Here is a 15,322-nt window from a genome sequence, read left to right on the forward strand (position 1 = left end):
CAGCAAGCAATTAACACCACATGACCGATTTCCGAATGGCAGTTGCACTCGGCAATACTTCCTCGTTTTTAGTCGCTCGTACACAATGACTTCCGAAAGTATGGCGGATAATAGTACATGAGGCACCGCAGTGAGTGTTGAACAACGTGGCGCAGCCTCTCTATTTGTATTCTGTCTCTTCGTCACGCCTTTGGCATACGATTTCAAATCTGACAGAAACTGCGATTGGCAGTGAATGCAGATCCATCTTAAACTACACTGGAGCTCTAAAGAAACTGGTATAGGCCTGCTTTTTCAAATACAGAGATATGTAAACAGGCAGATACGGCGCTGCGGTCGGCAAACGCTTATATAGGACAACAAGTGTCTGGCGCAGTTGTTAGATCAGTTACTGCTGCTACAATGGTAGGTTATGAAGATTTAAGTGACTTTGAACGTGGTGTTATAGTCGGCTCACGAGCGATGGGGCACAGCATCTCCAAAGTAACGATGAAGTGGGGATTTTCCCGTACGGCCATTTCACGAGTGCACTGTGAATATCAGGAATCCGGTGAAACATCAAATCTCGGACATCGCTGGCCCGGAAAAAGATCCTGCAAGAACGGACCAACGACATGTGAAGAGAATCGTTCAACGTGACAGAAGTGCAACCCTTCCGCAAATTGCTGCAGATTTCAATGCTGGGTCATCAACAAGTGTCAGCGTGCGAGCCATTCAATGAAGCATCGTCGATATGGGCTTTCGGAGCCGAATTCCTATTCGTGTACCCTTGATGACTGCACGACACAAAGCTTTACGCCTCGCTTGGGCCCACCGACACCGACATTGGACTGTTGCTGACTGCGCACATGTTGCCTAATCGGACGAGTCTTGTTTCACATTGTATCGAGCGGATGGACGTGTACGGGTATGGAGACAACCTCATGAATCCATGAACGCTCCACGTTAGCAGGGGATTGTTCAAGCTGGTGGAGGCTCTGTAATGGTGTGGGGCGTGTGCAGTTAGAGTGATATGGGACCCCTGATACGTCTAGATCACCTGCATCCATTCATGTCCATTGTGCATTCCGACGGACTTGGGCAATTCGAGCAGGACAATGCGACACCCCACACATCCAGAATTGCTACAGAGTGGCTGCAGGAACACTCTAATGAGTTTAAACACTTCCGCTGGCCACCAAACTCCCCAGACATAATTGTTATTCAGTATATCTGTGAAGCCCTGCAACGTGCTGTTCAGGAGAGATCTCCACCCCTTCATACTCTTACGGATTTATGGACAGCCCCGAAGGATTCATGATGTCAGTTCCCTCCAGCAATACTTCAGACATTAGTCGAGTCCATGCAACGTTGTGCTGCGGCACTATTGCCTGCTTGCGGGGACCCTACATGATATTAGGCTGGTGTAGCAGTTTCTTTGGCATTTCAGTGTATGTACACTTACGAAAAAAATCGCAACACCGAAAAGTAACTAATACTGGGTATTGAAATTTCGGGAGTACATTCGCCGAGCTAAGACGTTTAAGTTATTCAACACTGCAAGATCCCAGGTCAATGCAAGCACAAGATAAGCTATTGCAAATGTGAAACGCTGGTATATTAATAACCGGTGTAACCGCTGGAATGTTGAATGCAAGCATGCAGTCGTGTATGCACTGTGTTTTACAAGTTCCGGATGTTAGTTTATGAAATGGAGTTCTTCGCCTGTTGCATTTGGTCGGTCTATACAAGGACGATTAATGCTATGTGCATCATGCTGAAGTTGTCGTCTGATGATGTTCCATATGTGCTCGATTGGAGACAGATCTTGTGGTCGAGCAGGCCATGGCAATAAGTCGACACTCACTACAGCTTGACGGGTTTCAACAGTGGTATGTGGGCGATCGGTATCCTGTTGGAAAACACGCCCTGGAATCTCTTCGTGAACGGCGGCACAGAAGGTCGAATGTACAAATCTGCATTCAGGGTGCGAACCATGAGAGTGGTCCTGCTGTCATACGAAATTGCACTCCAGAACATAACTTTAGGTGCAGTTTGAGTGCGTCTAGTACACAGACAGGTGCCCTGCAGACGCTCAACTGGCCTCCTTCTAACCGCAGCAGATCTCTACCCTACCCTCCACTGACGTCGCAAATGGCGGTGGTTTGGGTTAGTGGAATGCACGCTGCAGGGCGTCTGGCTCGGAGCTGTCCTTGAAGTTACCGACTTGTAACAGCTCGTTGTGTCATTGTGGTGCCACCTGCTGCTCAAATTGCTGCTGCAGTTGCAGTACGATGCGCCAGAGCTATACACTGAAAACAATGGTCTTCTCTGTCAGTAGCGTCACATGGCCGCCCGGATCCCGGTCTTCTTGCGACCGTACATTCTTGTGACGAGCGCTGCCAGCAATCATGTACGGTGGCTACATTCCTGACAAGTCTTTCTGCAATATAGAAGAAAGTATATGCATCTTCTCGTAGCCGAATAACACGACCTCATTCAAACTTAAAGGCCTTAAAGGCCTTAAAGGCATTCTTGACTAACATCAACTCACCACGGCCACTCTCGAAGGTAACTAACGCGTCTATTTAATGCTAACCGGATTTGCATCCTCACAGTGGCTCTACTAGCGCCACTCATAAGTGACCGGCGTGAAATCTGATCCTGTTTCGGATGTAGAAACACGCCTACCAACTTTCATTCGCATCGTACGACACCCCCTCAGTGTTGAGATTTTCTTGCCGTTAGGGTCGGTTTCGCCCCCTTAGCTGAGTGGTCCCCGTGTCTGACTGCCATGCAGAGGGCCCTTTTTCGATTCCCGGCCGTGTCGGAGATTTTCTCTGTTTTGCGACTGAGTGTTGTGCTGTCCTCCCCATTCTTTAGTCATCATCGACACGCAAGTCGTCCAGTCTAGCGTAAACTGCAAAGACTTGCATCTCGGCGGCCGAGTGTCCCCAGGTGGGGGCTTCCGGCGGTTAATACCATATGATTATTTTCATTTAATTTCGTTTCCGGGCTGCATACAATGCACGCCTGGAGTCTGGTTCCTCGAAAAAAGACAGCTGTTCACTGCAATCTACAAACCGGGCAAAACAACACAGAAATGGAATCGTGGCTGACTGGAGGAATGTAATGTGGACCTAAGAGTGGCGATTTTTCCTCTTTTCAACTGATGTTGTTCCGGTATGGCCAATTTGATGTTTAGCAATTATGATGGGGCTATATTAATAATACTGCCTTACTGGCGTGACGTGAAAGATACGTAAATAACATACGATTGTAAAAAAATGGTTCAAATGGCTCTGAGCACTATGGGACTTAACTTCTGAGGTCATCAGTCCCCTAGAATTTAGAATTACTCATGCCGGCCACCCTGGCCGGCATGCCCGAGGCAAGATTCGAACCTGTGACCGTAGCAGGAACGCGGTTCTGGACTGAAGCACCTAGAACCGGTCGACCACAGCTGCCAGCCGTACGGGCAGATAAACGCGCAACTGTTGAACAACTGTTGAGCGAATGTTGCTGCGTATGGTCCTACATAGCAGTCGCCTAGATCATACTCCTATGCTGACTGCTGTTCATCAGTGACGGAGGCTGCATACCAGTAGCGTAACTGGACGTCCACTGACGGGCGACAGGTGGTCCTTTCAGAAGAATCACGGTTTATGCTTCATCAGACAGATAGACATCAGTGTGTACGGCGTCAAGAATCTGAGAACAAACACAACAGCCGCAGGAGGGAGCGTTATGGTCTGGAGAATATTTTCATGTCATTCGCTGCGCAATCTGTCATTCTGGAAGGCACAATGGATCAGCTGGATCAGCACAAGTACACATCTATCCTCGGGGAGCATGACCACCTGTTCATGCAGTTTTTTTTCGGACACGATTGCATCTACCAGCAGGACAACGCAACGTGTCATACAGCTCGCATTGTACGAGCGTGGTCCGAAGAGCACCATGATGAATTTACCGTATTCCCCTGTCCACCAAATTTACCAGGATTAAGCCCAATCGAAAATATTTGGAGCAGCTCGATCGGGCTGTTCGCGCCATGGATCCTCAACCGAGAAAACTAGCGCAGCTGGCTGCGGCACTGTAGCCGGCATGCCTGCACAGCCCCTTGGTACCTTCCAGAACCTCACAGGCTCTCTTCCTGCACGTCTCGCATAATCAGGCTTTTGACAGGTGGTCACATTAATGTGAATGGTCAGTGTAGTATGTGCTTTCACACAGGCGGGTATAGATTTTTCTTCGGTTGCATGCAACATTCATCAGCAGGGTGGCGGTCGCAAGTTTAGGCACCCCTTGTAACAAGTCTCGTATAATCAGGCTTTTGACAAGTGGTCACATTAATGTGACTGGTCAGTGTAGTATGTGCTTTCACACAGGCGGGTATAGATTTTTCTTTGGTTGCATGCAACATTCATCAGCAGGGTGGCGGTCGCAAGTTTAGGCACCCCTTGTAACAAGTCTCGTATAATCAGGCTTTTGACAAGTGGTCACATTAATGTGACTGGTCAGTGTAGTATGTGCTTTCACACAGGCGGGTATAGATTTTTCTTCGGTTGCATGCAACATTCATCAGCAGGGTGGCGATCGCGAGTTTAGGCACCCCTTGTAACAAGTCTCGCATAATCAGGCATTTGACAAGTGGTCACATTAATGTGACTGGTCAGTGTAGTATGTGCTTTCACACAGGCGGGTATAGATTTTTCTTTGGTTGCATGCAACATTCATCAGCAGGGTGGTGGTCGTGAGTTTAGGCACCCCTTGTAACAGTGGGGCGTCTTTCTTCTTGCACGTCTCGCATAATCAGGCTTTTGACAGGTGGTCACATTAATGTGACTGGTCAGTGTAGTGTGCGCTTTCACACAGGTGGGTATAGATTTTTCTTTGGTTGCATTCAACATTCATCAGCAGGGTGGCGGTGCAAGTTTAGGCACCCCTTGTAACAATGGGGCATCTTTCTTCCTGCACGTCTCGCATATCAGGCTTTTGACAGGTGGTCACAATAATGTGACTGATCAATGTAGTAAGCGCTTTCACACAGGCGGGTATAGATTTTTCTTCGGTTGTGTGCAACATTCATCAGGGTGGCGGTCGCGAGTTTAGGCAGCCCGTGTAACAACGGGGCGTCTTTTGCGCTAGAATTAACCTGAAAATGGGCACTAAAGGTATCTGGCGTAAAGGAAAGGAAGTACGCAGAACTTTCACTGTTTAGGAAACGTATTCAATATGTCAGCGCGGCGCAAACTTGAAGGCCTAGAGCACCACACTCACCTCGTAGTACTCGCGACTGCTGGAAGCTTTCAGCGCCGATATCCACTCCTCCATCTCCTTCCGCGATTCTGCACACAGCACCAACCGCCGGAATGGCGTTATCACCTGCAACACGTCGAAAGGCGTCGGCAGTTAGCAAGGCTCAAGCTGTACTCTCTCCGTGCAGCTATTGCAGACGTGAGTACACTGCTTGGCAATTGCTAAGGAACAACTAACACTTGCTGAGGAACAACCGCCAGTTGCTGCGGAGCAACCGACAACTGCTTCGAAACATCCGACCAATAATAGTAAAAGGAAATGTAGAGGGCGGGACGTGTTAAGTGCAGCGAAGCCAGCGCGCTAACGTTCTGTATACGTTCGACAGTTCATGAGGTATGGTTTATGACAAAGGTTGTCGTGGAACCGACTAGTGCGACATTCTGTGTGGTACAGTAACATACCTGCAAGACAAAATTAGAGTGCTTACGATTGTGGACGTGTAGTTCAGTGGCCACAGTAATGGGTGTGTCAAAAAAAAAATGGTTCAAATGGCTCTGAGCACTATGGGACTTAACATCTGTGGTCATCAGTCCCCTAGAACTTAGAACTACTTAAACCTAACTAACCTAAGGACATCACACACATCCATGCCCGAGGCAGGATTCGAACCTGCGACCGTAGCAGTCGTGCGGTTCCGGACTGAGCGCCTAGAACCGCTAGACCACCGCGGCCGGCTATGGGTGTGTCCAAAAGTGTCATCTCGCGATTGCAAAACGTCGGCTGAAACTTGTCAGTGGTTGTAGACGGACCAGCACATCGCAAGAGAATCAATACGTCGCCCAAGTGGCGAAAAGGAACGGACATTTCACTCCTAGGCAGATCGCTGCAGACCTCGCAATCTCAACAGGTACACCTGTTTCTGCCAGTATCATTACATGGCGTTTTAATGAGACTGATTTGTATGCTCAGAAGCTTGTTAAATGCATCCTACTTCAACCAGCCATCGTCAATAAAGAGTTCGTTGGTGTACGGAGTATGTTGGTTGGAGTCAGGTAACAGTAATGACTCCGACGAATCCCGCTTCACTGTGGCAAGTGATTCTGGTCCCAGTTAGTGTGGAGAGAGAGAGAAAGAGGGGGGGGGGGGTGGAGGGACACGTTACACACCACAAAATGTTCATGAACGTCCTCTGTGTGGCCTAGGAGTTATGATGTGGACAGGCATTATATTGTTGTTGGTTGTCAGTGTGTTAAGTGGGCCAATGTTGACATTTCAGGCTGCAGCGTCGGCCTAACATGCGTACAAGTTGCTAAGAGGGTGTTTTGGTCGAACACCGTAGCATATCTTTGCGCGAGGTATCGTTACAGCACAGTGATATTGCTGTGAGATTATTCTGGATCATGTCCGTTTAGGGGTGTGCTAGGTCCCGACCTTTATGGGTGACAGTGCCCTTCCATCCAGGACCTCTCAGAGAATTGAAGCTACTGAACGTATGGAATGGCCTGCATACTTCCAGAACCTAAACCCTATAGTGCATGTCTGGGATGCTCTTGGTAGCAAGAACAGAAAATTGCCTTGAGTGGGTCAATATCCCGCAAGAACTCCTGAACCGTTTGGTAGCCAGCGTGAATTACAGGTGCAAAATGTGCACTACTGCCCGAGGAGGGCATATTCCTTGTTGAGGGTTCGATGCTGACCTTTTTTTCGGAGTCTGACCTGTATAAGACATAAGGTGAAATCTGTACCTTTTCCGTTATAAATGTACCACTGACCACTATTACGTATGTACTGTGTGTTTCAACGTCGTCCACCGTTGCCTGTGATTATTCCTGTCTAACAGTGTCTCTGTTCCTTAGCAATTACCAAGCAGTGTATTATGGTCGCGTCATGAGGTGTCTGTTGTCTGAGGGACGAGGTTCAAAATGGTTCAAATGGCTCTGAGCACTATGGGACTCAACTGCTGTGGTCATCAGTCCACTAGAAATTAGAACTACTTAAACCTAACTAACCTAAAGACATCACACACATCCATGCCCGAGGCAGGATTCGAACCTGCGACCGTAGCAGTCGCACGGTTCCGGACTGCGCGCCTAGAACCGCGAGACCACCGCGGCCGGCGAGGGACGAGGGACAGGGTGAGAGGAATGTGCGTTGTGTGGCCCTTGCTACCAACATTTTGTTGGTTGTTAGTGTGTTAAGTCAGCCAGTGTAGCAGTTCAGGCTGCAGCGTCGGCGTCCACTAACATACCTAAGAGCTGCTGAGAATTTTCCTTGTGCGTGGGTATTAGGCACACAGTAGCTCCGCAGAAAGAAAATTTCTGTGTTTGACACCCTGGACAGTATCTTTGGTTTTTCATGAATCATGAAAATAAATTTCGATAAAATAGGCCAATGAAAAAGTGTAGTTTGCTAGGTAATAGCTTAAACCCACAATATTTTGGGCACTGAATCCTTGTCCGAACTCAGTTTTTTCCTGTCGCTTAAAATTTTGTCATAATCTAAGTTCATTATAAATTAGAAAACTGCCAAAACATATGAAACTGGAATGAAAAAAATTAATTTTTCAGTATGTGCAATAATAAATCCAGTGTAGACTTTCGAAGGCAGCTCTCAGAGAGTTCCTCATCAATACAGGTGTGAGGCAAGGAGACGGTATTTCGTGTATGTCGTCCAAATGTGTTCAGAAAAAGAAATCATCCAGCGAGCTTCGTTTTAAGGATGGGGATCGCAGTAGACAACCTAAGGATCCCATGCCTGGTCTTTGCTGATGACCTGGCTTTACTAATAAATGACATGCAAGAGGCTGACATTGAACTCCAGAAACTATATTGAACAACAGAGAAAACAGGTCTATTCATCAAACTCTGGAAAGGCTGAGTTCGTTACCAATATTAAAGGCGTCCCTAGGATGATAAGAATGAGAGCTACAAAATGAAAGATTTATAGACGAGGGTAGGATACTCTTAGCAGTGCCAGTTGTGTTGACAGTTCGAGCGGCGCCGTCTATTGGCCGACGAATTTGTAGCAGTTCTGAAGTGAATGCCTTGAAATGTTCAGTTTATAAATGGTGTTGAACTTACGAGGGGTTAAGTTCTGTAGATGCGTTTTTTAAAAGGGCACAGTTTCAACGCGACAATTAACCAGTGTGTTGTGACTGATAAGCAAGCCATTCCGTGGAATGTTGGTAGACATTCTTTGTATTCAGTTTCACTTACCGATAGTGAGATTCATTTTAGAGTAACTGGCTTTATACACTGTGAATTTAATTTACAGTTTACGTTCATGTTCAAAAGTAGGGTAGCAAAGGCTATTCTAGATCATAATACATGGGTGACACTGTAAATCGGAATTTAAAAGTCGCACAGTTTTGAATTGCAAGTTTTTTAGATAACAAATTTTAAGCTAATTAATTTCAATAACAAAGCAGATGAAGAGAGTCAAAACTGTAAAGTACCTTAGAGAATGGATCTCAGATGATCTTAGTGAAACTGTAGCTCTCTAACAAAGTAGAAACATACTACGTAGACAGGGCATACTGTGCTTGGAAAAAAATGTACGCCTCAAAACATCTACCGATGAAAATCAAACTAAGACCCTATAACACAGCAGTTAGGCTGTCAGTCGTCTATGAGGCAGTGTGTCTATTCCTAACCAAGAACATCCCAATAAGAATCCTCGAATTACGAGAAAGGAAATTCCTGCGAAAGATAGTGCCATCAAGGATCCTACCAGGTGGGAAACGGTAGTACTAACCTAATCGTGGACTCAACCAACACAAAGAAATCTCGCTGATACCACCAGAAGAAGACAACTAGCGTTCTAAGGGTACCTGTACAGATTGGATCCCTTTTAGTCTGTCCTGTAAGATCTTCAAAGTAGTGAACAAGGGGAAAGCCACTGGATCCCTGTGGATCAAGCAAATAAGAAAGACCATGCAGAACTTCATATTAGGTAAGACATAGTAACTAACGGGAGTGCCTACCAGTTTGCTATTGAAACCAGGCCCTTCATAACATCTCTTACATAAGACCAGTAAATGGTCCGACTAACACGAAACAGAGACCACCAGGAAACTGGAGGAATACCAGGCTAACACAAAAGCTCAAGGTACTAACAAGGAGACATCTACTAAACTTCACCAAGAGCATCAAATGTGGCAGACGACAACAGCACAGCAAAAGCACAAGCAACGTGATCCACAGATGGCCCAAACGACTTTTAAAGAAATGACAGAGATTTTACTGAAGTATACACGTGAAACACCTCTTTTATTACAAAGGCATTATGTGTACTTTGTCTTATAAACTGTAACTTAACAGCTTAAATTAGGCCAAAAAATTTATTAAAATTTTTTCGATTAAACCATGTCCATAAAAATCGAAACAAGAAGTATCGACGTTTCTAACTATGCTGAATGCCTTTGATATCCAGTTAGAAAATGGAGTAATGAATATAGTTTAACGAAGTCAGAAGTATTATAATGAATGATTTTTATAATTATAACGACTGTAATATGCATAGGGTATTTGAAAATGTATGATACTTTTGATAAAGCAAATAAGAAAGTCAGGGATCTACTTTGGGTTTTCAATATGTGGTTTTCTTTCTGACCTTGGCACAAAGTGGCACGGAGAGGACAGTAGCGAATGAAAGACGATTGTCAGATTAGATTAGATTAGATTGGATTAATACCAGTTCCATGGATCATGAATACAATATTACGTAATGATGTGGGACGAGTCAAATTTTCCAATACATGACATAATTAAGTTAATTTAACAACATAAGTTAATATAACAACTTTTTTATTTTGTTGTTTTTTTTTTAACTTGTATATAACTGTTTTTGGTTTTTTCCTTTTTTTACATTTATATCTAAAAATTCCTCTACGGAGTGGAAGGAGTTGTGATTCAGAAATTCTTTTAATTTCTTCTTAAATACTTGTTGGTTATCTGTCAGACTTTTGATACTATTTGGTAAGTGACCAAAGACTTTAGTCAAAGTTAGATTTAATCTTGAATGGCAGGCAGGATATCCTGGTGCGTGTTCATACATGTGTCATGTCTAGCGATGTTAATATTTTTTGAGTGCTAAAGCTATGCATAATCGAGTGAAAGTTGGTGTGGCGACGACATTTGTGTCGCAAGGTCGTCTCCAGAAACTGCGGTTTTAGAAAAGTAATAATATCCACCATTAACATCGAATTTTGAGCCAACGCAACATTAAGAAAAATGGCTACCACAAGCAGCGTGTTAATAATCAATTAATTTCATCACACTGGAGACACGAAGAACCTTGCCAATTATCATTATGCAATTAACCACTGTCGCACCAAAACAGCTACCATAAACAAGGCAAGTCTTTTTTATTAATTCTAAGTGAACAGAGGTGTAATGAACATTACAGTCACAAACTTCATTTGCAGCTACTGAATAGTTTCAATTATTTAAAATTATTTGTTAAATTAATTAACCTAAAGTCACAAACTGAATCCTAATTTCCTGTTCACTATGTTTAAATAATTCTGAACAAAACTAACCTGTCAAGAGAAGGTATAAAATAATTTTTGAATCGCAATAATGTAAGATTGTCGTTAGTGTATTTAGCTGAAAAAGACGGCTTTTAAATTTGTGTGCACATTAAATTGACTGGTCGCGTTACTAATTCAATTAATGCTTCATATTTTGAGATTTACTTCACTTAATTTTGAGTTATCTAATTTTCATTAATACGTAACGGCAAAATTTAAAGATGGTAGCCACCGAGCTATCTCATAAACTCACAGCTGCTTTCGTCTTATCTTCAAGTAGAACATTGAAAATTGTCATACTGTAAATTCATTTCAGTAGCAGTTAAATAACTTCTGAAAGAATAAAGGTAAATTGCTCCATGAGAGCTGGCGGCCACAAACCTTCGCAGGGACGGTTGTACAGTAAGATTATGTCAGTCTACAATCCGTCCACTACTGTGGTGAAGATAAAACTACAAGGTAGACAGTGAAGTATTTATTGAGTGTAATATCCTTTTTTGTCCACCAAAGTCATTGGAGATCAAGCCCTATTATTTGCAGCGCATTTTGGAGAGAGGTCCAAGAGAAAAATAGATGCCTAAAATTAACAATATTCCGTTGGGCTGCATACGATCAAATCAGTAATTAAACATCGTCAGAGTCAGCAGAATAGTAACAGTTATAAAGTGCAACGTAAATGCCAATGCCAAACTAGGTGCACAAAAGGGGTGATACAGTGGGCTGTTTTTTCGTAGCTCAGTAGGCGTCGATGCACTTTCTTTCAGTAACTTGAAATATTATTCTGTACCATATTAAACATCACAGAGAGCAAATACAGCTATTGCAATAGCTACAAACTGCCAGTTTTGTAGTTAAAAAGAAGGACTTTCCCTACTAGTAAAACATTAAAATGTTCTACTGCACCCGATTCTTGTACTTTAAAAATTTTAGGCGAGTCGTTCACACATGAAATCGGCAGGTCCGTTTTCAAAGCATACTGGGCACTCCCAGGAGAGACATAAAACAAACAGTTATCATGTTTTATGTTTTTGTTTGTGTGTGATATTCAGAAATAAAAGAATTCAAATATCTCGGAGAATGGATTAGTTGGAATGCTTGGGAAAGCAAAGTAATGAAATCCAGAAAAAAAACTTGAATTGACCTTCCAACTAACAAAAAATACATACAACAAAAATCCCTTTCATGGGGGTCCAAAATTACACATTACAAGACAGTGATTACGCCAGAAGCACTGTATCCAGCAGAAACACTGAAAATGAATTTCAAAGGCCAAATAGAGAAACTTGAGCTAAAGGAGAGAAAAATTTTAAGAAAAATCATAGAACCAAAATTTCAAGACAATAAGATTATATACATAAAAAATGAAACTCTCTACAAGAAAATTGAAAAACTTTCAGATACTATGAGAAAAAGGAGGATACATTTTTATGGTCATCTTCTCAGAATGAATTACAACAGATTAACCAAACAAATCTTTGCCTTTTTCCGTAACCGCAAAACAAAACCCAACTGGTTTAAAGAAACTGAGAAGGACCTAGTAGAATTAAAGATTTCAGAAAATTCACTTATCGATCGAACAGCTAAATTAATTACTAAAGATGAAAACGTAAGGTTCCAAGACAAATCTACACAAAAGTCCAAACCCCTCATCTCGGAAGAAGAGAGGGAAAGCAGATCAGAAAGAATGAAGAAAAACTGGGCCCTAAGAAAATAACAACGCACAAAGAAATCCAGCTTACCCCAAAGAGGGTGAAACGAAAGAAGAAGAGAGAAGAAATACAAACATGGGTTATTAGTCGTTGTATGGCCCATTATGAAGTCCTCTCCTATACTGACCTCTTCATCTCAGAGTAGGAATGGCAACCTACCCTCAATTATTTGCTAGGTGTATTCCCAGGTGTCTGCCACTACAGTTTTTACTCTCTACAGCTTCTTCAAGTACCATGGACGTTATTCCTTGACGTAGTAACACGTATCTTAACATTCTGGCCCATCTTCCTGCCAATATTTTCCACATGTTCCTCTTCTTGCATATCCTATATAGAATCTCTTAATTTCTTATTTTATCAGTCCAAATTTGCAACATCCTTCCGCAGCACCACATCTCAGGCACTTCGATTCCTTTCCGGTGTTCCCACAATTCATGAATCATTTCCACACAATGATGTGCTCCAAACGTACATTCAGAGAATTTTTTTCCCTCAGGTTAAGGCTGATGTTTGACACCAGCAGACTTCCTTTGGCTATGAATGCCCTCTTTGCCTGTGTTAGTCTGTTTTTATGTCTTCCCTGCTTCATCCGCCATGAGTTATTTTGCTTCCAAGGTAGCAGAATTCCTTCACTTTGTCTGCTTCGTCTCCCACAGTGCTGTTGTTAAGTTTAGCAATAATCCTATTTCTGATAATCCTTAATACTTTCGTTTTCTCCTGTTTATTCTCAATCCATATTCTACACTCATTAGACCATTCAGTAGTATAATTTGTCCCATAATACGTCTTCACTTTCACTAAGGATAGGAACATTATCAGCGAGCTTACCGCTGACAACCTTTCAATCTGGATTTTAGCCCCGCTCTTGAACCTTGCTTCTTCGACGTATAGAGTTAACCGTAGGAGTGAAGGACTACATCCCTGTGTTATACCTAGGGTTGCTATCCGTCCCGACATATCGGGACCATCACCGTTATGGACCACTTTGTCCCGACATGACCAAATTTCGTCCCGATTTTGCAAAATACTGTACGAGATTGGCTCAAGTACTGAAGTAACACCATCTGTTGTCGCAACCTGTAAATGCGGCCTCCGTTAGTTTTATCTATGTCAACAAGTTTATGTTGACAAGGTCGTCTTACAGATGGCGTTGCATGATGCAAGCATCTTATAGATCTACCGTCATAATTCCAGAAAATTCCAGACTTCTCCAGTATTACGGGACTGGAACCATTCAAGCAGCGCCAAGCGGAAGAATTGGACAGTTCCCATTTGAATAGCGTTCTGATAAGACGATTCTTTCTAAATGTAATACGAACAACGAGGGCAAGTTGGTACTGTTTGAAGTGTTCACCGCGGGTACATGGGGCATGAAGTGTATAGTGACGTGTACTTCGTTTACTAAAGTATTATTTTTAACTGTTTACGGTCTAATAAACTTATAGCTTATGAAAATACCTAAGGATGGAAAGTATCACTTTTAGGATGATTACATACAGTAAGAGTGGTATTTTGTCGAAAAAGGACGAAGAGATCAGGTAGCGTTGTATGAGATTTGTAGCTGTTTCAACTCAGTAACTCACGGTGGTAACGCAGGTGGGAGGCATCACATTTCTACGAAGAATCTTACAAATAGATTCGCGGTAGCATCGACATCAAAGCATATTTCTACATTCATGACTAAAGAAGATGCTCACGAAGAACTGCTCTTTGCTGCTGCAGAACTAACAACAGCTTATAAAGGTGTCAAACATCGTCAATCCTTCAGTTTTCTTGACTGTACCGTAAAACTGAAATGTCACAATGTATCCTGACTCCAAAATTGCCGCAAATCAGTCTACAACCAGGACCAAGGCTACACCGATTGTGGAAAATATCCTCGCACAACACTCCGTGTCAGAATGCATAAAACTGTTTCAAGAAGTTTCATATTACGGCATAGGCACCGACATATCGAACCACAAGGCTGAAAAGAAGTTTCTTTTAGTTGTTCAATACCCTACCGAAACTGACGGCATCCAACAGAAGCTCTTGAAGTTTGTTTCGCTGAATTACGAAACACTGGGGAAATTGCAAAGTTTTGTCTAGAAACTTTAAGACAGCTGAAAATTCCATTAGATAAATTAATCGTTTTTTGCGGAGACAATACCAATCACAACTTCGGAGGGCTTCATTGACGCGGCGAGCGGAATGCGTTTCACCAAATTAAAGAAGAATTAGGAAAATATGTAGAAGGAACTGGACGCCCTGCTCATATTCCCCACAATATTATATCAAGCGCTGCTGTCGACATTGAAATAATCGTCAAGAAAATATTTAATTATTTTTCAATACACATGGTAAGGGCAGAAAATCTGAAAGAGTTGTGCTTCTACGTTGATATCAATCGTCAGACTCTTTTATCTCTCAAAAAAAAAAAAAAAAAAAAAAAACGCCGGATGTCGTTAATGTCTGTAGATGAAAGAATGCGTAAGCTTTAGATTCCATTAAAATAGTTTTTTGACCCAGAAGACAGACCACCTAAAATAATTTCAAATTTCTTCAGTAGTTCGATCAGTGAAATTTACTTCATGTTTTCGCAGCCAAACTTGGCTCTGAAAAAAATACAAAAAGCGTAGGGAAAAATAAAGTATCGAAAATTGCAAAAAGAAATATATCAATCGACACTAAAAGATTTCTGAATGAAGACTGCCAATTTTATTAGCAGGCAAACCAAGATAAATTTGAAGAAATTAAAGAATAAGAACTTAAGAAATAATTTGATTTCGAAATTTGTGGCTTTCTATATCATAGCACTTGATTAATATCATGTATTTGATTGGATTACGCTATTTGAAACGCC

The 15,322-nt window shown here is 42.7% G+C and overlaps 1 protein-coding gene across 1 annotated transcript in view; it reads right to left on the minus strand.

Annotated features, from left to right (window-relative positions):
* The window catches only part of LOC126235479 (diacylglycerol kinase eta), a 557,124-nt gene that overhangs the window by 353,448 nt on the left and 188,354 nt on the right, over nt 1-15,322 (minus strand). The window contains exon 2 of the mRNA XM_049944200.1: nt 5,263-5,367. Coding sequence (XP_049800157.1) covers nt 5,263-5,367 — 105 coding nt within the window. The remainder of the gene's footprint in view (nt 1-5,262; nt 5,368-15,322) is intronic.

The sequence above is a fragment of the Schistocerca nitens genome, chromosome 2, assembly GCF_023898315.1.
Source record: "Schistocerca nitens isolate TAMUIC-IGC-003100 chromosome 2, iqSchNite1.1, whole genome shotgun sequence".
Lineage (NCBI taxonomy): Eukaryota > Metazoa > Arthropoda > Insecta > Orthoptera > Acrididae > Schistocerca > Schistocerca nitens.